The sequence below is a fragment of the Lygodium microphyllum genome, chromosome 8 (genome assembly GCF_053477565.2).
Source record: "Lygodium microphyllum isolate KBCC chromosome 8, Lygodium_microphyllum_v1.1.10, whole genome shotgun sequence".
Lineage (NCBI taxonomy): Eukaryota > Viridiplantae > Streptophyta > Polypodiopsida > Schizaeales > Lygodiaceae > Lygodium > Lygodium microphyllum.
The window spans coordinates 3,426,744-3,453,943 of NC_141142.1; the positions used below are offsets into that span (position 1 = coordinate 3,426,744).

At 40.6% G+C, this 27,200-nt stretch overlaps 1 protein-coding gene across 1 annotated transcript; it reads left to right on the forward strand.

Annotated features, from left to right (window-relative positions):
* The first annotated feature begins 16,455 nt into the window (after positions 1–16,455).
* Positions 16,456–23,462, forward strand: LOC148031909 (pentatricopeptide repeat-containing protein At5g39350-like). Its single transcript, XM_087682490.1, has one exon. The coding sequence runs from the start codon at positions 16,541–16,543 to the stop codon at positions 19,187–19,189; it is 2,649 nt and encodes an 882-aa protein (XP_087538616.1). The 5' UTR covers positions 16,456–16,540; the 3' UTR covers positions 19,190–23,462.
* Positions 23,463–27,200: the final 3,738 nt, after the last annotated feature.

Here is a 27,200-nt window from a genome sequence, read left to right on the forward strand (position 1 = left end):
TAAAAGAGGTTTTAGCACAACATGTATATATGCATAGAGAGTTGGATTTGGAACCTAGCGCTTCAAATCTTTCATTGTATAGACTGAATTGTAAGTATTTTATTCTCAATTTGTTTCTTTTATTAAACACAATATTAGATTTTGTTGCAACAAGTTTTGTTTTTATTTTGTAGATGTCTATCCTTCTAATCTTGACGAATGGTAGTTCATTGAGTCTATTATTAATATTATTGATGTTATGCATGGTTGATTATTGGAGAAGAAATGTACAAAGATAGAAGAAAAACACAACTCATAGAGAATGAAATATTTTTTGTGACCATTCTCATATTATCCCTATGCATAATGGACAATGGGAAGCAATATCCCGGCTTCCTTTGCGTGATTTTACAAGCCTTGAGTGGTCTTTACCAAGTCTAGCCATTAGTGAGAACTATAGATGTAAAATCTTTTCTACAATACAAAAAATATTAAAACCAAATATCTCAAGTAAGCTAAGAAAGGTTACTTTGTTTATGCCTATTAATGTATTTATTGATTTCTTTTCTAGTGTTAAGATATAGAGATCAAAGGCCATGCTATCACTAGCATATGATCATGTCCTACAATTTGTTGATAAGGGACGGGATACAAGAATAGAAAGCAAGATGAATTCTAAGATAGATCAATACTCTATTGCTTGCAAATACATTCTTACTACTCAAAATTCATCCTTAGCTTTTATTATAGTAGATGACATTATGTTGGTAGTAGTCTAGTTGCTATGGATTAGAATCTTGATGATTTTAGCAAAGATCCTATAGTGGACATTGTTATTTGGATCAATGAGGATATTATTACAATAGTAAAGGTTAGATCATCATGTACACTATATTAAGTGAGATTGGATTTATAGAATGAAAATATCAAATTTCCATGTTCATTTGCATTCAAACTTAATAACAAATGAGTATGTTTGTACATCAAGTCATACATAGTGTATATATATATGATTTTACTTCTTGAATGGTAAACATTTATGCTAATTTTTTTGTATATGTCAAAGAAAAGAGAGAGAAAGATATAGTGCAAGGACATTGAAGAAAATATCTCTTTACTTTGATTATAAATATAAGCTCAAATATTGTAGCAAATTTGTATTTACTTTCTTCATGATGTATGTGCATGAGGTTTTACAACACAATACATGAAGGCTATTTCCTTTTGTGAGGAACATCTTTTTAGGAGTTTTTTTAACCCTCTTTTGATGCTTTGGTTGCCTTAGGTTTTAAGGGCCCCTCTTTCTCTACTTGTACAGTCACTAAAAATTGTCATACATTTGAATGAAAGGAATGCTAGTTGAGTGCTATTTTGCAAGGGACTCTCTTTTGAGTGAAACAATATCTTAAATCAAATATATTCTACACTAACCCGATAAATTTGTCATCATTAAGATAAATAAACTTTACCAATCTTGTGTAATTTACAATTATCCTCCAACCACAAGAATGACTATCATATTGATGACAACTCTACAAATAAAAACACAAAGCAAAATTAAATAACTTATTTGTGGTAGTTTGTGGAATCAAGTATCTTCATGTATTTGATAAAAAGCTTACTGCAACTTGTCTATACTCCATTTTCTATAAGTAGATCAGAAGGCATATGAGGATTTTTTTATAGAACTTCAATTAATATTTTTGTAACTCCATATAAAAAATAAATAAAATTTAGAGTACTTACAATAGATACATGTTCAAATGATCAGGAAGACTTGGAAAAATTCAACATATATCATAGCATTTCCATGTATTCCTTTCAAAGACTTTATAAAAAAACACTGCTTATCTACATGGTCTATGGCAATCAAGGTCCAATGACTGGGACAACAAGCTCATGGCATCTTTGTGGGCATATAGGATGGCCTGCAAAACAACCCTAGTACAAACTCCATTTAGGTTGACCTATGGAATTGAAGCTATTCTATGAGTAGAATTCTTTATTCCAATTTTGAGAATAGTAGCCCAAGAGAGATGGAAGGGCTGAGAAGCATGGACAAATAGGTTAGTGGAGCTGGAACACCTATCTAGTCTCATTGGAACCTATACTCTAATATGTGAAAAGGCATGATGCAAGAGTTGGTTTGATAAACACGTCAAACAATGAGACTTTGGCCAAGAAGACCTAGTCTTGTTGTACTCTGTCAAGGGACACAAGCAAAAAATGAAATTTAGGGGATTGGGATCTTTCAAGGTTTGAAATATTAGTAGAATAGGGAATGTGGAACTTGAAACCCTAGAAGGAGAGGATATAGGTTTTTTCAATGAAAGTCACATAAAAAAATATTACCCACCATCACATCCACTTCATGAACCTGCGATGATAGATCCACTGACAAATGTGAGGGTTGCAACCATCATTGAACTAGAGGAGGAGGACGAGGAAGCAATAGCATTAGCCTACCAGGGAAGAACCTTAACCATCTAAAACACATACACTCTTGATGCACTAATTGATGAGGGAGCCGACTCAAATATCTTAACACATGAACATTAGACTGCCATGGGTCAATCCCAATTGCAACCAACCAATGCAAAACATAGCTTGTTTGGAGGGTAGTCCTATCCACTCTTGGGAAAATGAAAACTAATGGTTTCTACCAATGCTTTCTAGAGCACGTTTAACTTGGCATATACTCTCACCATGTGTCTATGGTGTTGATGGTCTCTAGCTTATCTCAATCTCTCAAATGTGTAGAGTCATAGTTTCCTGCTTCAGTAGTGGGTTAGCTTGACCAAGATCCCCCTAGGGTGACAGGAAGGGGTAGAACATGTGTGTTAGTGTGGGCCCCTGATTGGATGGCTACAGACCTACAATAATGTTGGGGTAGAGGGAAAGTTCAAGGTAGTATAGGGTGATAGGATGGATTAGAATAGGTTTGTTAGTACTATAGACCCTTGATTGGATGGATAGAAGCTTGTGATAGGGTTGGGGCATGGGACAAGATGGGGTAAAACAGGTGTGTCAATATAGATCCATGAATGGGTGGATATAGACCTATGATAGGGTCAAGATAAGACAATGTCTATTACGATAGACGTATTCTGCCTTGTCTTATCTCGATAGTCACAAGAACATTTGCACGGTGGAAACGAGATAGAGACACTCACCAAGATCTTATTCATGGATTCGGCTTGACCATTGGTTTGAGGATAATATGAGAAGATGGATAACAAGTGAGTGATCATGTCATTGACAGTGTGCCTTGGTCACTAACCAACTCTTTGGGACCACCAAATCATGAGATTACTTGTTTCCAAAAACTTGACCATGGTCCTAGCATCATTTTTTTGAGTTATACTATGATGCGGGGCTAATTGGACCAATGAAGTCAATTCCCCATTTTTCCAATGATTGGCATGCAATCATCAAGGTCAACTCCATTTTCTTCTTGTAAATAGGGACTTTGGTTCGATGGCACTCATCACACTGCTTCACAAACTTAGTTGCATCGCAAAATAGCATTGGCCACTACAATTGAGATTGGAGCACTTTTCGTGCTGTAGTGTCTCCACCAAAATGTCCTCCAGCAATCACGCCATGTGCTTCCTTGAGCACATCATATATTTCATGTTCACAAACACATCTATTTAAGAGTCCATCATTGTCCTAACCGATACAATTGACTTGCAATCAATTGATAGGGTTGGATTTTCAAGATTGGCCTCCTTAACCTATCTTTTTCTATGGGTCTTCAACAGAATCTGTTCTCTAGGATGTGGACTATGTCATCTACCCAATATGGTGTGAGGTTTGCTCTAATCAAATCTCGTTCACTGGACACTCTAAATAGATGTGTATCTAGTAGGTCGTCATTGTTTCCCTATCTAGCAATATCTCCTGTGTGTACACGAGACATGTAATCTACCATATAATGCTATATGCCCTTGCGTATGGCGCCACACAGAAGTCAAATTCCAAAAGCAGAAGTAACTATTGAGAAATGCATCTTGTTGCATAGGGTTTATTCACAAGATAAAGCAATGCTTGATGATTCACAAAGAAAGTAAAGGGTGTCGCTAAAAGATAGTCTCTAAACTTCTTTATGACAAACACCATGGCCAACCCTTCCCTCTCTATTGTGGAGTAGTTCATTTTCATATCAGTGAGTTATCTACTAGCAAAGCTCACTGGATAGGCCATGTTATGTTCACCTAGTTGGCACAACACTACCCCCATGGTAAACTTTGATGCATCAATGTGCACATGGAAGGTGATGGACCAATCTGGGGATTTCAAGATAAGAGCTAAAGTTAGATCCTATTTAAGCCTTTCATAGGCTTGTTGACATTCTTCAATCCACTCCAATATTATGAATAATTTGTACAAGTGTCGAGCAATCAATGCATGGTTCAGCACAAAACACCAGTAGTACCTATGTGGCCTAAGAAGATTGAACTCCCTTGTAGTTGGTCAAAGGAAAAAGGTCTATAATCACCTTGACTTTTGAAAAGTATGTGGCTATCCCATTTCTCAACACAACATGCCCTAAAATATAACCGTGCTTCACCCAAAACTAGCTCTTTAAGGGGTTCAATGAGAGACCATATCGTCGACACCATTCAATGACTATTGTCCAAGTGCTCTTCCCAATTGGTGTGGACGTACATGTCATTGATGAAGACTTCCAACCATTTTCTAAGCATGTCCTTGAAGATGGCACACATGAGGCATTGGAAGGTAGCAAGAGCATTGGTCAATCCAAATGGCATGACTATGTAGGTAAACACCCCCATTCGGTGGCGAATGTCATCTTGTCTTCATCCTCCAGATGGACTTGCACTAGGTTATAGCGTGAGAAGCCATCCAGAAAACTATATGCTTCCTTTCCTACCACTCTCTCTAGCATGTGCTTAGTGTATGGTAATGGGTAGATGTCTCTCTTTGTGGCTACGTTGACCTTCTTATAGTTTATGCATACTTGAATCTTCCCATTATTTTTCATGACTATGACTATGGGCGACACCCAATTTTTGTGCTCTATCTCGTAAATGAATCCTACCTTCAATAGCTTATCAATTTCTTCTTTCACTACATGTGCATGCTTAGGATTCATTGCATATGGTCGTTGCTTAACTAGTACTGCATCAGGGGTCATAGGGATGTTATGAGTCAGGATACTCGAGTTTATTCCTATTAGTTCATTTAAGGACCATGCAAACACATCAACAAATTTCCTTAAGAGATGCATGAGATCATTCCCTCCTCCTCCATTAGATCGTCTGCTATGTATACGGGTCGAGGCTTGTTGTCCTCCTCTCTTGCCAAGTTGACGACCTTAACTTTGGCTGGCCTTTGATGGGTTCACTACTTATCCTTTCCGCTTGGCTCCTACTAACACCACTATTTGATCACCCTTCTTGAACTTTGTGAAGCACTTGGGCAGATCTTGGGGTTTCTTCTGTCGTTTAGCTTCTTCTGAAGACTTTGACTATTTCTTTCTCTCGTCCTTGAGGCTCTTGCACCGTAGGTGGGCTGAAAGGTCCCCCTTGGTGTGTTTGGTCCTAGGTGGTCGGGGTATTTCGGGGTCACTATCAGAGCTCACCGCTGTCTCAAAATTGTACTTTTCATCCTCATTGAAAGAGGTTGTCTCCCTCGGTGATTGCAACTCTAAGACTGACGCCATTCCAAATAATTGGGGTTTCTTCTCTCATTCAACTTCTGAAGACTTCGTGTTTCTTTCTCTCCTCCTTGAGGCTCTTGTACTATAGCTAGATTGAAAGGTCCCCCTTGGTGCATTTGGTCCCAAGTGGTCGAGGTATTTTGGGGTCACTATCAGAGCTCACCTCTGTCACAAAATCGTACTCCTCATCCTCACTAAAAGAGGTTGTCTCCCTTGGTGGTCGCAACTCTAAGGCCTCCATTCCAAATAATGGTGTGGTGCAAGGCTAAACTAATCTCGCTTGCTCATAATCTACCACCTCTAGGCATTCTAGCCAAGCTCATTTACAATCTATCTTGGCAACTTCTTTGCTCACTCTAAACGTGTTGACCTCTTGAGGTTTAGTATCTGCTCTAATTTGCTTAATCAATCTTCCATCTGTGTCATATTCTTCTACTTCCCCTTTGCCTTCCTCACTGATGAAACATCAATCTTTGTACTCATCAGCAGAATCCTCATACTTGGACTATACTTCACTTATTACAGGATTCCTATTCTCAAGCTTTGTCTCGCCAGTCATGAGAGTCCAGTTATGTAATAAGTTTAAGGCATGCACCTTAGTCCATTCCCACTCTTTCTTCCCATAAGATCCTTGAGGGGTTTTAGATTGGCAGCTGGGTTGCCAACTAGCTGCCTTGATAGGTACTTGAGGATTTTGTGGAGTTCCAACTTGTTAGTTGGGATGCGATAAGCGATTGGCATTAATTCATTGATGGGACTCTTGACCATCGTGCACAAGGGCACTATGGGGTATGTTAGGGGTTATGGCTTTGTTGGCCTTACTAGTTGAATCCACAACTTGCCTATATTCATCCTCATCCTATGAGAATGGGAGATCAATAGTTGCCAATATTATGTGCATCCAATCACACTCATCCTTAGGACAAGGAATGTACCTCGTTATAGGTCCATAATCGCTTTAGCCCTTGAATCGCCCTTGATCATGGCAAAGATGGTATCTCTGTCCACTAATAAGGTTTTCCAACTATCCATCTCTACTTGAATTTCTTTTGATCTATTGCTTATGAATACCAATCTATTACCCCAATTCTCTATCACCCTAGTATTCCTCATCCAAGATCTACCTAGCAGGATATCATAATCCACTCCCTTCATGACTATGAAGTTCATGGAGAATTGGATTCCCACTATGTTTAGGGGCCAATCCTTCAGAACTCCAAAAGGTCTAACCTTCATCCCATTCACTAGAGAGACATTGAATTTTTCAATTTCCATCAGTGGGTTTCCCCAAACTTGCATGATTGCATGGCTAAGTACACTAACCCTTACTCGTATGTCTACTATCCCCTTTTGCAAAGCATCTCCTAAGGCAATGACACATAAGACTGTGTACATCTCAGTGCCTTTCCAAAAGGCATTCACTTATGGGGAACTCGACATTGGATTTAGTGTAAGACTTGGTATGTGTGTCATGGCGTCATGATCCGACAAGTCTTGCAGTTCATGTTTGTTACTTTGTTCTACCCATTACTTCAATTCTTTCCATAATGCGGGGTTTTGCCTAAGCAATCCTGCCAATGACAATGTCACCGGAGTTGTTATTAGGGTAGTTAGAAAATTTCCATCCTTCTCTCCCTCCTCAACTTCATGGACTCCTTGCCAATGCTCTTTAGTCGTTTCCCTATTCGTGGCATCCTTATTCTACCTATGGAGTTGTTCATGTGGTGATGTTGCCTCTCATGCTCTCAAGTATGTGGGAGAGACCAGTGGGATCATGGTTGAGAGTTCATTGATCCCATCCTCAATGCTAGGTAATGAGATACCGGCATGCTTTGTTTGAGCTTGTGTCATGACATTTATGGGGATAGGTGTGGCATTGTTTTTGGGTGACTGGACACAAAAGAGTTTGAGCGCCAGAAATGGTATGATTGTTGAGCTAGTGGAGGGTTTTCACTTAAGGCAATCAGTGAATAGATGTGTGACTCCACATTCAGGACACCTCGAGTCAGCCTTCTCTCTATTTGCTTGCTCCTTTTCAGGGAAGTGAGATGAGATATGCCTTGAATAGCCGCACATCAAACATGTCATTGGCTCATGGTTCTGAGCTCCTCCTAGGCCTCTACCTCTCCCTGTGCCTAAGGCCATGACCAGCACAGATCTATAGTCCATCAATATGGGATTACCCTCTTCGTCATAAGAGACATAAGGGTTCATGTATGAATCATCCTCCAGTGGCTCCTCCACAAAGCGCACGGAAGCATTGCTTGGTAGATGGGTCATGATAGGCCCTGGTGGTCTAGGGATTCTCATTGGGTTGATGTCTACCCTCAGAGTGGCTAGCTTTGAATCGTTAGATGTAGGTAGAGCCAAAGGGGATCCCTTGTCAAAGTATGGCAGCCTAAATCCTGGATAGTACTGCTAAGTTTAAGGTTGTTGGTAAGGTAACTGTCTTGGCAATTGGTAGTGCATGGTGTCATACCCGACTCTTCCATAGTTGGCACAAGACCATGATTTGGGATCGGAACATTCAAATGGCAGGTGGTTCCCTCCACAGTGCACACACTGCAATGTGAGGTTGTATTGGACTTCGCATTGACTCTTGTATCCCAGTCGGCTCCGATTTTAGATCAGCTATAGCTTGGGTCTGATCACCACTCTTTTCTTTTTCTTATTCATTGGAGGTTTCTCATTCGCTAACTATTGCAGTTCTCTTCTTGTTTCTAAATGTGTTGCTCCCTTGTTGTGTAACTCGAGAGCTTCTCTCCCTAAGCAAGTCATCCACGCGTATAGCCTCCTCAAAAGACTTGCAAGCACATCCCTTTGCAAGTTTGAGTTGCTTGCTAGGGCCTTATAGAGTTCCTCATTGCGGATCCCCTTAATAAATATGGTAGAGACCACTCTCTCATGGGGTCATCCAGCTAACGATATCCTCTTATAGAGACTTCTCACATGTGTGACATAGTCCCGTAAGTCATCCTTGTCTTTTTGGCTAACATTCATCAACTTAATAATGAGGTTATCAGAGTGTCCTGCCTCTAAGAATCTCTTGACGAAGAGATCCTTCAACTAGGTGAAGTTATTGTATTTGACATTGTCTAAACTAGTAAACCAAATCTACCCCTTGTCTCCCAAGCAAAGACCAAATGGATGTGCTCATTGAGCGGGATCCGTGAGGTTGTTAGCCTTGCACATCTACTCAAATTACTTGACAAAGATGTAGGGGTCATTGCCTATTCGGTATTTATTGAGTTGCTTTGCAACTATGGGTAACTTCATTTGGCATTTGGGGAGCCCATCTAATAGTGATGCCGCTAAGGCTGCCCCACTTTTCTCAGTGCTAGTATTATCTAGCAATCTTTTCATGAGTAACTCACGTAGTGTAAGGTCGGCCTCTAAGACACTCTCCCTATTGGCATTGCCTCCTATTCTGTACCTACATGAGATGGCTAGGATCCTTTGAACCTCAAGGAGCTCTCTCTCCTACAGCAACCTTTGAGCCCTTTGCTTCTAGCTACAACTCACAATGCACTACAATTCTATCCTTCCCAATTTCCTCTCCTCCTCAAGGTCGACTATGATATCAGTTGTTGCTGGTCTTCCATGATGCACTCTCCTTGTTTGTTGGTCGTATTGTGTGACAAGTCCCTAGATGTCATCCAAGTACTCTGCCACGTTAATGTCAAGGTAAAGATTGTTCTCATTCGAGTTGGCACCTACCATGATGGTTGTCTCCTGACCCGCTAATGCTTCTATGAGGTCAACTAGGGCCGGCTAAAGATGTATCCCTAATCTTGGCTAGTCTTCCTTCCCTCAATGGGCTAATGGTCCTGCCTTCCCTAGGTCTTTGTTTCTAGTGTCTTCGGTTACTTGTCAAACCCTGAGGTTGTACTCCTACTGGGGTGGGTTCATTTTTAGCTTAATCTCCCTTAGTGTATTAATCCAAAAGGTTGCAAGTGTACACACTCATACGCTAGCAATACGACTCAATGTGAGTTGTGTGAAATTAGGCTTTCCAACTTTCACATGTACTTAAATGTCTATAATGCAGAGTGTACCCTTTAATGAAGTCAGCTAGATCCAATCTGTTTCATGCCATCACTACTTTTTTGAGCGGGTTTTGATTACTCCTAATAGTTGAATTTGGGTCCTTCACGAGTTGTGACAGGTGGTCTTTAGCCAAGGCGTCAACTTAGGTCTCTATCCAAGGTAGTGGCCAATGGTTAGTTATTTTAATCACTTCTAGACTGCTAGGTCAAGGTTTTTGAATGCAAACAATTCTATGGTCTCACTTGTTGGTCTGGATTCCAACTTGGTTGGTGGACAACTGGCAGTAAGCCCTAATAGGTCTCAGGGTGGTAGAAAATAGTCAAAAATAGGGTTTTGGACAACTTGTCTGAGTTCCAAACTTGGTCGTTTGAGTCCCAGATTCGAACGTCTAAGTGGGCTCCTAAAGGTAAGTGGATGTCCAACTGGTTAGACAACTTGGACTCGGACAAGGGGTGCCCATCCAAGCATTCACGTGGCTATCCAAGACCTGAGATTTGGCCATCTGAGGCCCTAATTTGGTCTAAGTCTGAGTGGTCAGAGACTCTTGCAGACGTCCGAGTGTGTCAACCTAAGTGGTAGAACGTTTGAGCCCGCGGTTAGGATTCGAACATCTGAGAGGCTTATGGTCGTCGCGCTGTCTAAGGCCTGTGGTCACCGTTGGAATGGCGCACAAAAACATGTTCTAAAGCAATGCAATAATCAATAATAAGTACTCATAGCATACCTAAAAGATCCAAATGTGTCAATGGCAAAGGTTGCAAGTGCTGCTACATGTGGACCTATCACTCCATGTCTCTCTGTTAATAGCTCTCTCTCAATCTCACAGTATGCCAATGAGCTCTCTTCCGCTTTTTCACCTTTTGTGTTCTCTCTTTCTCCCCTCACACTTTGTTTTTGTTCATGGATATTTTAAAAAAATAAATTCATTCTTCCCTTGTTTCTTGGTTATACAAAGAGTTATCATTTCCTTCTTTTTCCTTATTTCCTAAATCTTAATGTCTCAAATATGATCAAAATACACTTTTCCTACTCTTAACCAATGCATAGAAAGCTTCCTAAACCTAAACTAATCCACAAGGGAGATCGAATGGCCTCCAACTCCCTTGCTTCCTACCTAAAATCAAGTGTCGTTTCAGAGATGAACTCTTACTTCATCAATCGATTTGGAGCGTGCAAACACTCAAGCTTGAATCCATTTGTCCCAGCAATGGAACCAAAATGTCATCACTTTGGTCAACAAACCATCAAGACCCCCAAACTGCTTATTACTTCAAGCATTTTAAGTCGAGAGCTATGGCTACCTCTCACATAGTTGTGCGCACTCTTCCACACACCAATGTAGTGAGCTTACCTTTGAATCTGATCGAGTACCTCCTCCCACAAATTCGTCAATAGCTTCAAGATTCAAGATATGCCCTTAAGCAAGCTCCATCTCCAAGCTATGAGATTTGACCTCCATAGCCATGTGTGCAAGAAGGGGGAAGAAAGAAAAAGAAGATGGAGAGAGGAGGAGATGAGCTTCTCCATGATCCCTCACACACACACACACACACACAACTCTCTCTCTCTCTCTCACTCCCTCTCTTATGCACAAGAAGGAAACAAGAGCAAGAAGCAAGAAGAGAAAAAGTTTGGCCACACATAACAATGAGCTTTTTTATTCATTTCTTGACTTTATACATGCACTTATCCCTTTCTTGGGCAACCATCCTCTTTTTGGTCCAGCCTTTGTCCATTCCTCTACTCTCTTTTCTTCTCCTTTCTATTAGCATAGGCCTTAACTCGTGCCTCTCATTCTTTACAACTTGCATGAGAGAGAGCCTAATACTCTTTTACAAAATGAATTTCAGTGTGCATGTCACTTTTCTTGCTAGCATATTAAGGTGCGCTTATTATTGTGCGCTTTCTTTTACATTTGAGACTTTTTCATGCACTTCATGTCTTCATATTTTTTCTAGTGCGCCTTTATCCTCCGTCTTCCTCTTATCTTGGGGTTGTCTTCCATTTCCAAATTTTCAACTTTTCTGTCTTGGACTTTCGAGGGTGTAACACAAGGTGGGTATATCTCGAAAGCTTTTGAAAATTTTTGTGATGAGTAGAATATTAAGTGTCAATTGACCGCACCTTACATCCCTCCCCAAAATGATTTTGCCAAGTGCATGAAAAAGACATTTCAAGAGAGAGTCTAGAATATGCTTAGCCAAGTAGGCTTACCATAGCACTTTTGGGCTTAGGTAGTTTTACTACTGCCATCCACTTGATCCCCTTGCACTAATATTGATTCCCAAGTTGCAGAGGAGGGTTGGATTGGGAAACCTCCATCATATGCTCATTTTGCGCATCTTTGGTTGTGAGACATTTTGCCATGTTCCCAAAGACAAGTGTAATAAGCTCGATCCTAAGTTTGTAAAATGCCTCTTTCTTAGTTATGGGGATGTAGGTGAGATGGACTATCACCTATGGAATTCGCAGACTCGCAAGGTTATCCATAGCCATGATGTCATTTTTGATACGGAAAATATGCATAAGCATCCTGAGCAGGTGGTTGAGGTGGTACGCAAAGTGATCTTTCAAGAGGAGCCTCTTGCTCCTGTACAACCAACTAAACAATTGTAGCAACTAATGTTCTAGTAGCCCAGGCCTAGCCTATTGTAGAGGATCAACTTGCTTTGAGATGCTCTACTAAAGCTAGACATTAACCTAAGTCTTTTACACCCTCCACGGATTATGTTATGGTAATAGATGAAGGTGGGCCTCTCTCTCATGATGAGGCCATGCACATAGATGATAGTCACTCATGGGACAAGGCTATGCAGTCAAAGTTTGGCTCCTTATAGACTAACCATATATGGGATTTGGTTCCTTTTCCTGGTGGTAAGAAGACGTTGCCATGCAAGTGGGTATACAAGTTGAAAAGTATCCCTGGACATCTCGAGCCCACTTATAAGGCCAAATTGATAGCTAAGGGTTTCAAGCAAGAATACGGTGTTAACTTCAATGAATTCTTTTCTCCTGTGGTTAAAATAACAACCCTACACTTGGTACTAGCATTGGTTGCTTAGCTAGATCTGGATATTTATTAGATGGATGTAAAGATGGCTTTTTTACATGGGGACTTGCATGATGAGATCTATATGCAGCAGCCTAAGGGCTTTGGAGAAAAACGCAGGGAATGCCTAGTGTGCAAATTGAGAAAGAGTTTTTATGGCCTTAAGTATGCACCTAGGGAATGGTACTACAAGTTTGACACTTTTATGCATTCATAGGGATATAGCCATGGTGCTATGGATCCGTGTTTATACATGAAAAAGGCTAGTGATGGCCACCTTTTGATTGTGGTACTCTGTGTAAATGATGTGCTTATTGTTGGGAGCGCTCATGATGAGCTAGATGCCTTGACAACTCAGCTCAAGAAGAGCTTTGAGATAAAGGACATGGGATATGCCTCACATATTCTTGGGATGTGCATTATGTGCGATCGCTCTAATGGGCTCCTTTATTTGTCACAAAAGGAGTATATCTAGAAAGTCCCTGAGCAGTTTCATATGCACAATGATAAGCCTATTAGTTGTTCTTTACCTTCTCATGTGAAGGTTAATCATGCCAATTGTCTATAGTTTGATGAGCAGAAGGCCAAGATGGCCTAGATCCCTTACGCATTCGCCATGGGCAATTTGATGTATGCCATGATAGCCACTCATCCTGACATAGCATTTGCAATTGCAATTGTGATACACTGTATGGCTACACTGTATGGCAGTTTGATGTATGCCATGATAGCCACTCATCCTGACATAGCATTTGCAATTGCAATTGTGATACACTGTATGGCTACACTGTATGGCAGTTTGATGTATGCCATGATAGCCACTCATCCTGACATAGCACTGTATGGCTACACCTAGTAGTCGGCATTGGGATGCTGTCAAGGGTATCATGAGGTACCTGAAGGGCACAACGGCTATGTGCATATACTATGGTGGCCAGCATACAAGAGTCATGGGGTACACTAACTCTGATTATGTAGGACATGCAAATTATAGAATGTCCACCTCTACCTATGTCTTCAACTTTGCTCGAGGTGATGTTTCTTGGATGTCCAAGGTGTAGAAATGCATAGCCCTCTCTACTACCGAGATTGAGTATGTTGCAGCCCACTGAGACTTGCAAGGAGGCTCTCTGATTAGGTCATCTAGTGGCAAAGACCTTGGTATTACTAATGTGGTCCCTACACTACATTCAAATTCTATGAGTGCTATCAAGTTAGCCAAGATTTCGTCGGTCTTCCATGCGAAGACGAAACACATTAAGGTGTATTACTACTTCATCAAAGAAGTCAATGTAGATAGGTTTGTTGATCTTGTCAAGATTTCAAATGACCAAAATCCTACAGATCTACTCACGAAAAATCTCTCAACGGTGACAGAGTATTTTGCCTTCCTTAGAAAGTTGATGGGCATTGGACGAGATGACATCTTTCCTTATCTTGTTGTACTTATGTACATTTATACTTTGTTACTTTTTTCTTATTCTCTCCTCACTAGGGGCACAATCACCTTTAATTGGAAGGTTGTTGGGGGTAAAGGTACATGTGCCTAGTTGCATGTATATTACTACACCGATAGTACCTGTATACATGTACACTACAGGTGGTGGATGCCCATCACTATCACTTCCTTTTTTATTCCTTTAGTGATAAGGCTGGTCACACATTGTGACTATTGAAGTTTCCACACCTTCTCTCTCTCTCTCTCTCTCTCTCTCTCTCTCTCTCTCTCTCTCTCTCTCTCTCTCTCTCTCTCTCTCTCTCTCTCTCTCTCTCTCTCTCTCTCTATAGCTCTTACTTCTGCTTGTGTGCTTCCACTCCGGGCGGCTCACTCCCTTTAGATTGATGTGTTTACAAAATAACTTACAACAACATGAATGTGAGAGACATATAAATCATTATTTTTAGCTTTTGCTAATCCTTTGGTTTGTGAGGATATGGATGTAAACATGGTGCAACAACAAAGCATGGCCTTCTCAATGGAGTCTGGTTTGAATAGTTATCAAAGGAGGGCATTTTTGGATGTACTTGCTACTAATATGAACAAGTTGCAAAGTGTTGTGTCTTTTTGGATGGATACTTCTACAATTTTGTCTTAGCAAAATTACATGGGGAAGGGAAATTTTGTGTTGGTAATAGCATCATCTAGAATTGTAGCATTATTGTTTCTCAAAGGACACACTACCCCTAAACATTTAAGACAAGCTTTTGTATATTCATTGATGTAATTCTTCTAGTCTATTAGACTTTTCTATTTCTCCACCATGTATGGTAGAACTAATCAAAATGAGATTGCTCAATTTTTTCATTCATTCCCTAAGTTGACCTAATTGATAGACTAATTTTTTTCTTTGCAAATCAAGGGGTGTGATAGACGCACAACCATTTTACATTTCACTACCAAGGGATTGTACTTGGTTACCAAGGACATGGCAAAGCCACCATATGCTTTAGTGCCACCATAATATCAATGCCTACGAGAAGTGAGAGACTAAACATTGTCATGTAAGAACGATAACAAAATTAAACAAGTGAATACTAAAAACATACAGTATCAATACTAGAGTAACATGGAACAAACCTCACTGAAGGAGTCAATAAACAATAAACACATCCCATATAGTGTTGGCAATAAGGCTTTCTTATAAACAAACACAGAAAGGTCAAATTTTCAAAATGGATGAAGCAATAAAGTTGACTCCACACAAATATATAAGTCACCAAGAAAGTTCTTGCAATGCAATATAGCTATTGACAATCTAGTCCACACCATCAAGCGAGTTAACCAATCAAAGTGTTTATGTAGTCGTTAGGTATATGTTCTCCTTTACACATTGGAGAGCACATGTCACCGATGGTGTACTTGCTAAACTAATTTTTGGAGTCTTACAATGTAGAACAATTTTTTTTATATCTTATTATTTTTCATTTTGTCCTAAAGTATGTTTGTCTAATGTGTGAAGGTGTTACACCCATGTCCTTGCTGGCTTTTTAAAAATGCATGGCTGCACCTTAGACATGAAATGATTTTGTACTAATTGAATATTTGGGCTTACATTGATGTTTGTAATCAAGGGCCACACAAACCCATGATTACCAACTGTTACATGTCGTCCCACTACAATGTCCATCTTGGTGACCAACTTAGTGGAGCCATATTCACTTTTACAATACACATGGTGCCTCATCGTAGCCCACAAATATGGAACCCTTAACATTGGGTTTATCAAACCATCTCACTACCACTTGAGCTAGTAGGTCTCTGTACATTTTGAGTAGAGGTTAGGCATATGTCTCTCAATGTGTGTAAGAACATCTTAATCTGTAGTATTCCAAAACGAACATCTATGAGTTCGTAAGTGAGACCTTATTTCTTTCCTTCCTTCCCACGTGATAACTTATTCATTCTAGGACCTGGTAGAAAATCCATATTGAAAGTAGCAAATTGTAGATCTAATTTTTAAAAAAGCTATTCTTCCAGCAATCAACAATCAACAACGTGAAAGTGTTGCAGTACTTGCAAAACTTTTTGTTTTGCCAGATGGAGAGGTTCTCTAAACTTATGGAAACATTCCATGGGAATGTGCACAATAATGGTTTTTCCACGGAGAAACTCACCATGGGAAACCCCTCTAACTAGAGCGCAAGCAACTAGGCCTAGCTCGAGGGGCAAGTAGCTCTGCGTCACGACTTGTCCCTAAGACGTTGTCCTTAACCATTGCATAAATTCGTCATCACAGATGATATTATGACGTGGGTCGTCTTCTCGGTGCGCCTGTTCTATGGCAGGCCTGAACTTCTGTCCCAATTGGACGTCCTGCACGCCCGCTGCGACGTGCCACACAGCTCGGGAGAGGCACAACCAAGCCTTATTCAGCCCCTCCGCATGGCAGGACGACAGACACGATCAGCACACACCTCCATGCCAGGTCTTGCAGCGCAAGAATGGCCGCAAATGGGCAGATGATCAGCTTCGCTTCGATCGCCAAATCCAATCGCTCTGCAACACCGGACAATTCGACACGGCCCTCGACGTCCTCTTCCGTATAGAGCAGCAGAATGTGGACGCGTTTGAGCTCGCATATCGATTCGTACTGGACTCCTGTGTTGAAAAGCGATCGATTGTTGTGATTAAGCATGTGCACCAGTACCTTGCTCTCTATGGCTTGCATAGAGTTACTTTTCTCTCTGAATGCGTGGTTGCCGCCTTTGCGAAGTGCGGCAACCTTGAGAACGCTCTCCAAGTGTTCCATCCACTGCCTTGTAGAACTGTTTTCGGCTGGACCGTGCTGATTTCGGCATACACTGACTCTGGGCATGGACAGAAAGCTTTTCACATGTACCAATGCATGCTAACTGACGGTGTGGAGCCAAGTAACTACACACTTGTAAGCCTGCTGAAAGCTTGTATCCACACGAATGATTTGGCACAAGGAAAAATGATACATATGGATGCTCGGGCTAAAGGGTTGGATTCCGATGTGTTTGTGGCAAGCATTCTCATAAATATGTATGGAAGGTGTGGAAGCATTGTAGATGCAGAGACTGTATTTTATAGCTTATCAATTCACGACTTGGTGACATGGACTGCCATGCTTTCAGCGTACCTTGAACAGGGTCAGGGTGGAAAAGCCCTGCAGCTCTATAAACAGTTAGAGGAGAAAGGCTTAAGTTCGGATGAGCGATCTGTAATAATCGCACTTCAAGCATGTTGCATAGTTGCAGAGGACGTATCTCCAGGTGGTTTGGCACAATTTACTGAGGTTACAGGTTTGGCTATTGGACGAGAATTACATGGTGAAATTGTGATGAAGGGATTCGATTCTAATTCATTCATTGCCAGCAGTCTTGTCAATACATACGGAAAATATGGCACTACACTTGAAGCAGAGAATGTTTTCTGTGGGTTATCTGAACTAAATGCTGTCCCATGGACAACAATGCTTCATGCATATGTTGGGCAGAAAGGAGGAGCAAAGGCTTTGCGACTCTACAGGCAAATGGAAGAATTTGGTGTGAATATAGACCGCTTGGCTTTTCTTGCATTAATTCAAGTATGTACCATAAGTACAGAAAGGGACAATCCTCAAATTGTAGAAGAGCAATTCGTCACAGAGATGCTCATGCAAGTGGGTTGTGCATTCCATGCTGCCTCTTGGAGGGCTGGCCTTGATTCGGATGTTTTTCTTGGTAGTGCTCTTATTAGTATGTATGGCAAGTTTGGCTGCATTGCCGAAGCAGAAAATGTGTTTTTTCAGCTGGTAGAGCATGACGGGGCCTCATGGAATGCAATGCTCTCTGCATATGTTGAGAATGGTGATGGCAAAACCCCTTTACAACTGTACAGGCAGATGCAAGAAGAAGGTATAGACATAGATGAATGGACCCTAGTGACAGCACTCCAAGCATGTTTGACTTTGGTGAAAGGGGAGGAAATTGTAGAAGGATGCTCCAACAAATTGATTTCTTGTAAAATCAGCAGAGCTTTACAGATTGATGCTCAAAGGAAGAACTTTGAATCAAATCAGCTAGTTTGTAGAACGCTTGTTGTTATTTACGGTAAATGTGGAAGCATATTGGATGCAGAGAATGTATTTCATGGACTGTCCCTGTCCAAGATTGCATCTTGGAATGTGATGCTCACAGCATATGTTGAACAAGGTCTGTGGGAGCCAGTTTTACAACTTTATAGACAAATGCAAAAGGATGACATAACTATGGACAATATCACACTCATATGTGTGTTACAAGCTTGTGGTGGATTAGGGGATGTGGAAATATGCCGGGAGGTGCATTTTGCCATGGTGTCCTCTTCGAATGCTCAGTGTCTTGTCATGGCAACCACCCTTGTACATGCATACGGATATTGTGCTCGCATGCTGGATGCCCAGGCTGTATTTGAGGGGCTGCACCAGCCAGATGTGGCTTTATGGAATGCTTTAATTACTGGTTATGCCCGAGTTGGAGACGGCAGCACAAGCCTGCAGAAATTTGAGGAAATGCTATTGGCTGGAGTTAAGCCAAATGAGCTCACTTTTCTCCCAGTTCTTTCAGTGTGCAGCCATGCTGGATTAGTTGACAAAGGTCTTGAGTACTTTGAATGTATGATTCGTGATTATGAATTAATTCCAGGGATTGAACATTATTCCAGTATTGTAGATCTCCTTGCTCGAGCAGGAGACTTTGTGAGGGTGATAAACATGCTTTCATTGATGCCCATGCAGGTTGATCTTGCTACATGGATGCTCTTGTTAAGTGCTTGTCTTAAGCATGGTAGTGTAGAACTAGGGAAGTGTGCATTTGATCATATAGTCCAACTAGATCCAAGAGAGGCAGCCGCATATGTCATGATGTCAAACATTTATGCTGATGCTGGCCTATGGGACTGTGTAAGTGAGGTGCATAGAATCAGACCCAAGCAAGGTGTATAGAGAGAAAAATGCTTCCCTTTGACAGGATAGCATAGCAGGAAGGCATTTTCTTTCATGAAATTGCCAGCAGAAAATACTTCTTTTTTGTTGGAGCACTGGCTCCAGGGGACTCAGGATTGGCAGTTATTTTCAGAAGCATGGATGCTAACAAATTGTGGTTGACTGTTGTAACAAGGCAAGAGGCACTAGCGTTTATGCAGTCTAACCAGACCTTAAAACTAAATGTTCCAACCGCTATATTATGGCAACAGAATTGGCTGCTCCATGGTTGCTGCTTTGGACTTTTGAAACTGAACATAGTGACCAGATTGCATTTCCTCTTGTACACATGTAAGGCACATGCTTAGTACAGCAAGCTGTACAGGTAGACATGTATAAAAAGTTTATCGACATCGCAAGTGTAGCTTTATTTTTTGCAGAAGACTGCACAGGAACTGTATCATGATTATAATTAGCAGAGTGCAAATGTGCACCTCCGCTAGGTGAATTTATTCATGGTGTGGTGAAGTTACATAATGGGGTGAATAACGGCAGCAACTGAACAGTTGTTAACATCGTAAGTGTAGCTTTATCCTTTGCAGAAGGCTGCACAGGAACTGTATCATGATTATGATTTGTAGAATGCCAATGTACACCCCTCCGCTTGGTGAATATATTCATGGTGTGGTGAAGCTACAGTTGAAGTTACATACGGGGTGAATGACTGAGGCAACTGGCATGCAAAATAGCCTACTGCTTTCCAGCAGTGCTGGTGCAAAGGATGGTCTTGCATTGAGGATCTGCAGAAGCTGGCGCTCATGCTCTAGGGTTAGAACTAATCTATCAGCATCTTCCAACAAGGGCAGTGCTGTAGTGGTATCAGTTCTTTACACAAATGTGGATTTTTAAAAATGTTGATGCAAAAGCCAACTTGAGGAAGATATGGACTTGCCACTTGCCAGCATTTACTCTGCACAATGATGATAATGAATAAGGTCTGAATAAAGCTACCTTTCTTTTGGCTCTGGTTGAAGGAGCTTGTTCTAAGTGCGTTTCTCTGATGAGTCCACTACAGAAATGGACTGCAAATGATGTCTGCTGATGGAGCTCTTTGTTCTAAAGGCTTGTCTCCGTTCTTGTTTCAGGCCCCAATCAATGATTGTTTCAGTTTCCCCAGTCCAGTTTCTTCACCAAGAACGATTGCTGTGCACATAAGGCATTATCAGTTGGGAAAATGGCATCACATTGCTTAGCTTTACAAGTTTGTGCCATCCATCCGGTGCAACTAAGCTCTGTGTATACATGGATGCTGTTGTTGTATGTATGTCAAAATGAAGCATGAAAATTGGGACAAGTCAGGCCCAACTTGGGTTGTTGCAGTTCCTAAAGTATGACCACATGTTTTGACACTGCACAACAAACTGTTATCTTAAAGACTTGTGATGTTTGATTTGGCTGCAATCATTGGGGTGGACTTTAATTTCTGAAGAATTGTCATGCTTCCAGTGGCTTTTGTGAATCGAATGTGATGCTTGGTTGTTTCAGAAAGCTCTGCCGCCTTACACACCAGATACATTAGGTAGTGCCATGGACAATGATCATCTTGTGCTTCAAATATTCGTGGGTTGTGTGACCAAGGATGTTAGGGGGTTTTTATATTTACAAGAGCACAATGTAGAGCAGAGCGTGGCTGTCAACAGTATGTGGTGTTTGTGTTGTGATCAACAGTGAGCAGGCTACAGTAGCACGTAAGCATGCATTATGGTTCTGCAAATTTTTTGAAATGACCATAATGCTGCAAATTTTTTGAAATGACAAAGTCTGTAATTAGTCACATTTGTGCTTCTCACGTTTTGGCTAATAGAGCCCAACAATAGTTCAAATTTGTTATCCATGGTATATTGCGATCAAATGAATGTAATAATGCTCCTGAAAGAGCTCTTGATATGATTAGAGGAACACATACACTTGCAGTGAAAAGAGTGCGTTGGAGGACTAGAATAAAAGCATTAAATATTGTAAACCTTTGTATAGTCGATCAATATAAAATGACCATAGACTGTTGATTTGCCACAGTCAAATGACAACTCACTATAGGTGACTTTGTTAGCAGCATTCAACCAAAATTGTCTCTTCTTGACAGTACTATGACGGAGAGGATAGAAAAAGGATTGCTCGTATGAAGTTGAAAGGCAATAGAAGCGTGTGAAGGTTATCATTGATAAAGGCTCGTTTGCAAAGGCTTTTTCAAGCATCTAGAGAACTCTGTTATGACTTGAAGAATCCAAGAAGTGGAAAAGGATGAGTAGAGGAGAAGGCAAAGGCAGCTTATGCTGTGCACAATGACAAATCCCTCAGTTTTCATTTTGAGGAACGATCTTGTGGATCTCCTCAACTGGTTGAGGGCTTCGGGCACCATGCCCCCAGTCATGAATCAGGGTGTTATTAAGTTAGTCCCTAAGGCACAGGATCATAGGAAAGGGATGAATTGGCGGCCTCTGACCCTACTCAATTTCTCATACAAAGTGTATGCCAAAGCCCTTGCCTCGAGAGTTAAGTAGGTATTTGGGAAAGTAATCCATCCGAAACAATACGGATTTGTGCATGGTAGATGCATACATGATGCCATCTCAAATCTAATCCTCTCTATGGATTACACAATAAGTAAATAGACAGACTTTATCCTAGTTAATGTGGACTGGGATAAAGCCTATGACAGAGTGAACTGGGGATTTATTTTGGCTGTGATGGCTGCCATGAAGTTTGGGCCAGTCTACATCACGAAGGTAACAACACTGTTCAAGGAGGCTACGGCTTCTGTCAATGTTAATGGAGTTTTCTCTTCTCCCTTTGCCTTGCATAGGTCTATCAGACAGGGGTGCGCCCTGGTATCCCTCCTCTTTGCTCTAATAACTGATCCTTTGCTCTGCAAGATTGATAACTGTATCCAAAATGGCTCCATTAGGGCATTACTATTGCCAGATGGCTCTCAATCTGCAGTGCAGTTTTTTGCAGATGATAATGCATCAATTGTTGAAGCAGAGAAGCCCTCGGTCTCTAAATTTCTGCAGGTTTATTCTGAGTTCTCTCTGCTGTCTGCCTCTAGAATTAACCAGGCAAAAGCTGAGCTATTTTATTTGTCTTGGAAGGACCCTGAAGGCTGGATTATGGAACTTGGCTTTAAGGTGATGAAGCTGGGAGAGCTGTTTAGATACCTTGGTGCCCAGATAGGTATAGGGGTTTCTCTAAAACAGCATTTCAAATGGTTCCTTGAGAAATTCCAGGCCAAGATGAAGAGATGGTTCAGCTCCCCCTTCTCCTTTTCAGGTAAGCTGACTATCATCAAGACGATGATGGCGTCCACAAGGGTCTACATTGCTTCAGTGTTGCCTTTCAGTCAATCTGCTTGGCAAAAAGTTGAGAGAATTTCCAGAGACTTCTTATGGTCTTGTGCAGATAGCAAGTCCCCGGCCCAAATTGGATGGGATACACTTCTTGAAAAGAGAACCTATGGGGGGTGTAGGCTTGGAGAGTGTGGTGGGTAAGGCGCAATCCTTACTCATGGCACAGCTGAAGAGACTTAACGACAGCCAACCTTGGATGATCGTTCTCAAGCACTGGATTGGTTCAGCCAAGATTCAGGGCATGACTTGGAGGAACGTTGACTGGCAGGACACTGTTGTCTGTCATGCTTGGCTCAGAATTCTGCAGTCTGAAACTGCTCAGGCCATGGTCGTTTCTTGGAAGAAGGCTACAAGTGATGCCATGTGGAGTCCTAGAGAATCAAGAGGAGGAAACTCTTCATTGAATGGCAGCATTTGGCTCTCTTCATATGCCTTTGGTCTAGAGCTTGCCCCAGTTCACCGCTGTCCTGAGCTCTCTAAGAGCGTACGTAAGAAGGGGCTGATTGCTTGAGATGATATCTGGGATGCCCGTGACTCCCAATGGCTCTCGACAATTTTGTCTTAAGACTAATGTGTATTAAGTTTGAGAAGTCTTGCTAAGTAAGGAACCTATCTTCGCCTTTTGGCAAAACCTAGGTGGTAAACGTTGCATTGCCCTAGCATAATTCTTAGGTGCAAATATCTATGCCCCCTTCCAATTAGGATTTGAGGTAGTAATAAGTGTCAGACTTCAGCACAATTCAGGTTTAAGGCCTAAGAAGCCCTTTATTAGATGTAGTAGATGCATTAGTTACATAGTGACAGCGTTAGTTGTTGAGGCGTTGGAGGGCTCTTAGCCTCATTTTGTAGAGCATCTCTCATGGGACTGTTAGTTCACAGAGTTCAACAAATATGGCTTCTCTGATTTTGTATATTTTCCCATTCTTTTAATACAACTTAATGTTTACTTTAAAACAAGGATAATAATAATTGTGTGTGTGTGTGTGTGTGTGTGTGTGTGAGCACAAGGTGATAGATTAAAATTTGCACCGATTTGTCATAAGAATAGTTCATTGTAAAGGTAATATTGTGTGCTAAAATTGATTAAATAAAGGGAGTGATCAAATGTGGTTGATGTCCTTTTAAATTTATTGCATGACATTGGAATAAAATAACATAAGTAGCAAGGCCTTCTCTTAATTTTCATCTGGGGGGATAAAATTTCAGTAAAATATAAGAGAAACATTTACTTGTTAGCATGGAACTAGATATTATCACTTGACAAGATATGTGATTGAGCGCCATTATACAAAAAGGCAACCTAAGGTGAAAAACTTTCCATGCTACCTTATGCAAATCATAAGTGGATGTTTGTAGCATACTATAAAATGCAGAACAAGGTTTATGATAAGACTCTATGAGTTCTTTGTCCTCCTCTTGAATGAACTTAATTTACTTTTTTTGCCCTTATGTGATGCATACACACCCACCCTACTTAATTTCATGATACTCATTCACATGCATATATACCCATAAAAACACGCGCGCGCGCACGCACACACACACACACTCTCTCTCTCTCTCTCTCTCTCTCTCTCTCTCTCTCTCTCTCTCTCTCTCTCTCTCTCTCTCTCTCTCTCTCTCTCTCATTGCTCCTTACTCATAAATTGTTCTAGGAAGAACAATTCATCATTGGCAAAATGTAGTGCAATTAGAATATGACATAGGGGATTCCATTGCCAAAATCTATAGGCTACTACCATGTGTCATTGTAGGAGCTTTCTTGTTGCCAACTACAATGCACAAAGCAAAGGTCTCTATGGCTCAAATAGAATGATAAGAACCTTTGGACCCTACTCAAGCATGTCTTGAGGATTCCCAAAATAGCACGATGATAATCATCATTGATCATTTGAGTCAAGTGACAAGGACAATGACAATGTATTAGTCAGATGGATTTGTAACTTGCATGGTTGATGCTAGGAATCTAGGATCAAGTAAAAAATTAGTTCAATTATCAATATAGCTAGCAATTGATTCGATCATGCTAGGATCAATGCATATTATACATTGTGTACTCTGTGCAAAATGATTATTGTTCAAGATCAAGATGATTGTGAAATCAAAGCAGCATTTGTCATTCTAATCCTCACCATTGTTTGATGTACGATAATTTTTATTTTGTTATGTATTGACCATGGATGACTTAGTGTTTTCCTTTATAGTAGTAATGAGAAATAAGTGCATACAACTCAAGGTTCCTAGGTTCCCTTAAAAGATAGGCACACAATAAAATTTTTGCAAATGAATTCCAAATTTGTTAGAGATTCCATTTTTAGAAGCTACTCTTCACAAGCTTTCTGATGATACATAGCATGATGGGGTTTCCCTCAAAAGATGGGGACACATTAAAATTTTTGCAAATGAATTCCAAATTTGTCAAAGATTCCAATTTTAGAAGCTACTCTTCACAAGCTTATATTTAGTAACTTAAAGGTTCATTACCTTCAATTCAAAGTTAGAATCTTATTGGAAATCACCACACATTACCCATGGTAACTATTCCCTACTATTCCTTCGTGAGTTGCTAGGTTCACACACACACACACACACACACACACACACACACACACACACACACACACACACACACACACACACACACACAATTCTTGTAGACAACATGGTGTCTATATCCTTATCTTAGCTTCACATTTGGGGACACTATTCTTAGTGTGGACATAAGTATATGCTTATATTCATCACACACACACACACACACACACACACACACACACACACAGCGAGAGAGAGTTATATTGACATCATGTGGAGATCAAAACAGAACTAATGAAAAATAGAAAGGGGGGATAATAATGTACAATCTATTAAAAGATCCACCTAAATATGCTTAGATGATCACTTCCCTTTTGCTTTGGATGCCTAAAACTCCTCGATGATGTGCTCTACCTTGTTTACAAAGTGCCCATTTCCCTTGTTTTCATACTTCATATACTTTGTCCAATTTTTGTTTTATGTACAGGAACTAGAGGATGTGTTACATCCATATCTTGGTCCCTTGCAAGGATCTGGTTTGCTTTCATTACCTTGACCTTTTCTTTCATTACTATGTATCGTAAAACAAGATGCTTCCTTTGACCATGATTAAGGGGTCTCCATTGTTAATGAAGGTAATGGCCCTACACACCTTTATTTGTAGGATTTTTGGTTGACAACATAGATGCTATTGCATCTACTTGACTAGCTAAGAGGGAACGATTATACTAGAATTGCCTATAAATAGGCCGAGTGTGAACCATTGGATAGGTGCTAAGAGAGATAGTAGACTATAGACAAATTGTGAGGAAGATGGACTATAGACTAGCTAAAAGAGAATCACTATATATATATATATATATATATATATATATATATATAAAGTCATGATCTTGTAATTGATTAATCAAAACAAGTTTGCCTAATGTTTATTGGATTTAAGGAATATAGAATTAGATTTTAGTTTACTTTAACTTCCCTTTTCCTAGCTTCTATTCTTTTGGTACCCTATATGAAATATTTTCTAGCATTAATCATGCATGTATATGTAAGAAAAATCAAGGTTGTTAATGGTCCAATGTTTACATGTATATTGCATGTATACACTAGCAAATGAAACCTTTAATGACCCCCCAACAAGGTCACTCTTTAATGAGAAGTTTCTATCTAAAGATATGTTAGAATGGACCCAACTAAAATCATAGGAGTTAAAAGCACATGCACATTTACCACTCTTAGATACTTGTAACTCCCCTTTGTAACATATTGCTCAAGTGCACCAACAAGAACTGCCTTCACCAATGCATGCTCCTCACTAAGGATAACACAAAAAATAATGATCATAAGATGAATACCTTTGATGTGTGCATATGCCCTCTTTTTCCTCCAAGAGAGATACTCCAACCATAAAGAAAACCTGATAAGAGTGATCATATCCAAGTCTTTGCTGTGTGCACGCACTGTGTGTGTGTGTGTGTGTGTGTGTGTGTGTGTGTGTGTGTGTGTGTGTGTGTGTGTGTGTGTGTGTGTGTGTGTGTGTGTGTGTGTGTGTGTGCGTGTGTGTGTGCGTGTGTGCGTGTGCGTGCGCACGCGCGCGCGTGCGTGCGTGCGTGCGTGCGTGCGTGCGTGCGTGCGTGCGTGTGTGGGTGTGTGTGTGTGTGTGTGTGTGTGTGTGTGTGTGTGTGTGTGTGTGTGTGTGTGTGTGTGTGTGTGTGTGTGTGTGTGTGTGTGTGTGTGTGTGTGTGTGTGTGTGTGTGTGTGTGTGTGTGTGTGTGTGTGTGTGTGTGTGTGTGTGTGTGTGTGTGTGTGTGTGTGTGTGTGTGTGTGTGTGTGTGTGACAATTGAGCTTATCATAAAAATTCCATAGATTGCTATCTTTTAGAACTGGTGACAAAAAAGTAAAGTTTTTAATAATAATGGATACACTTCCTATTTGAATTATAAATCCAAGAATGATATTTTGTAGTGAGGTACATATGGGAGATTATGAACCATCCTCAATACAAGGGCCATACAATGGTGTCTTGTAGTACAAGGAAGATTTCTTTTTTCCATATTTTTTCAAATTCCTAGGAATACATTTTTCGAACGAG

Bases quoted from the DNA above. Each gene is read 5' to 3' on its own strand.
- LOC148031909 (XM_087682490.1), top strand. From the start codon at position 16,541: ATGGCAGGCCTGAACTTCTGTCCCAATTGGACGTCCTGCACGCCCGCT.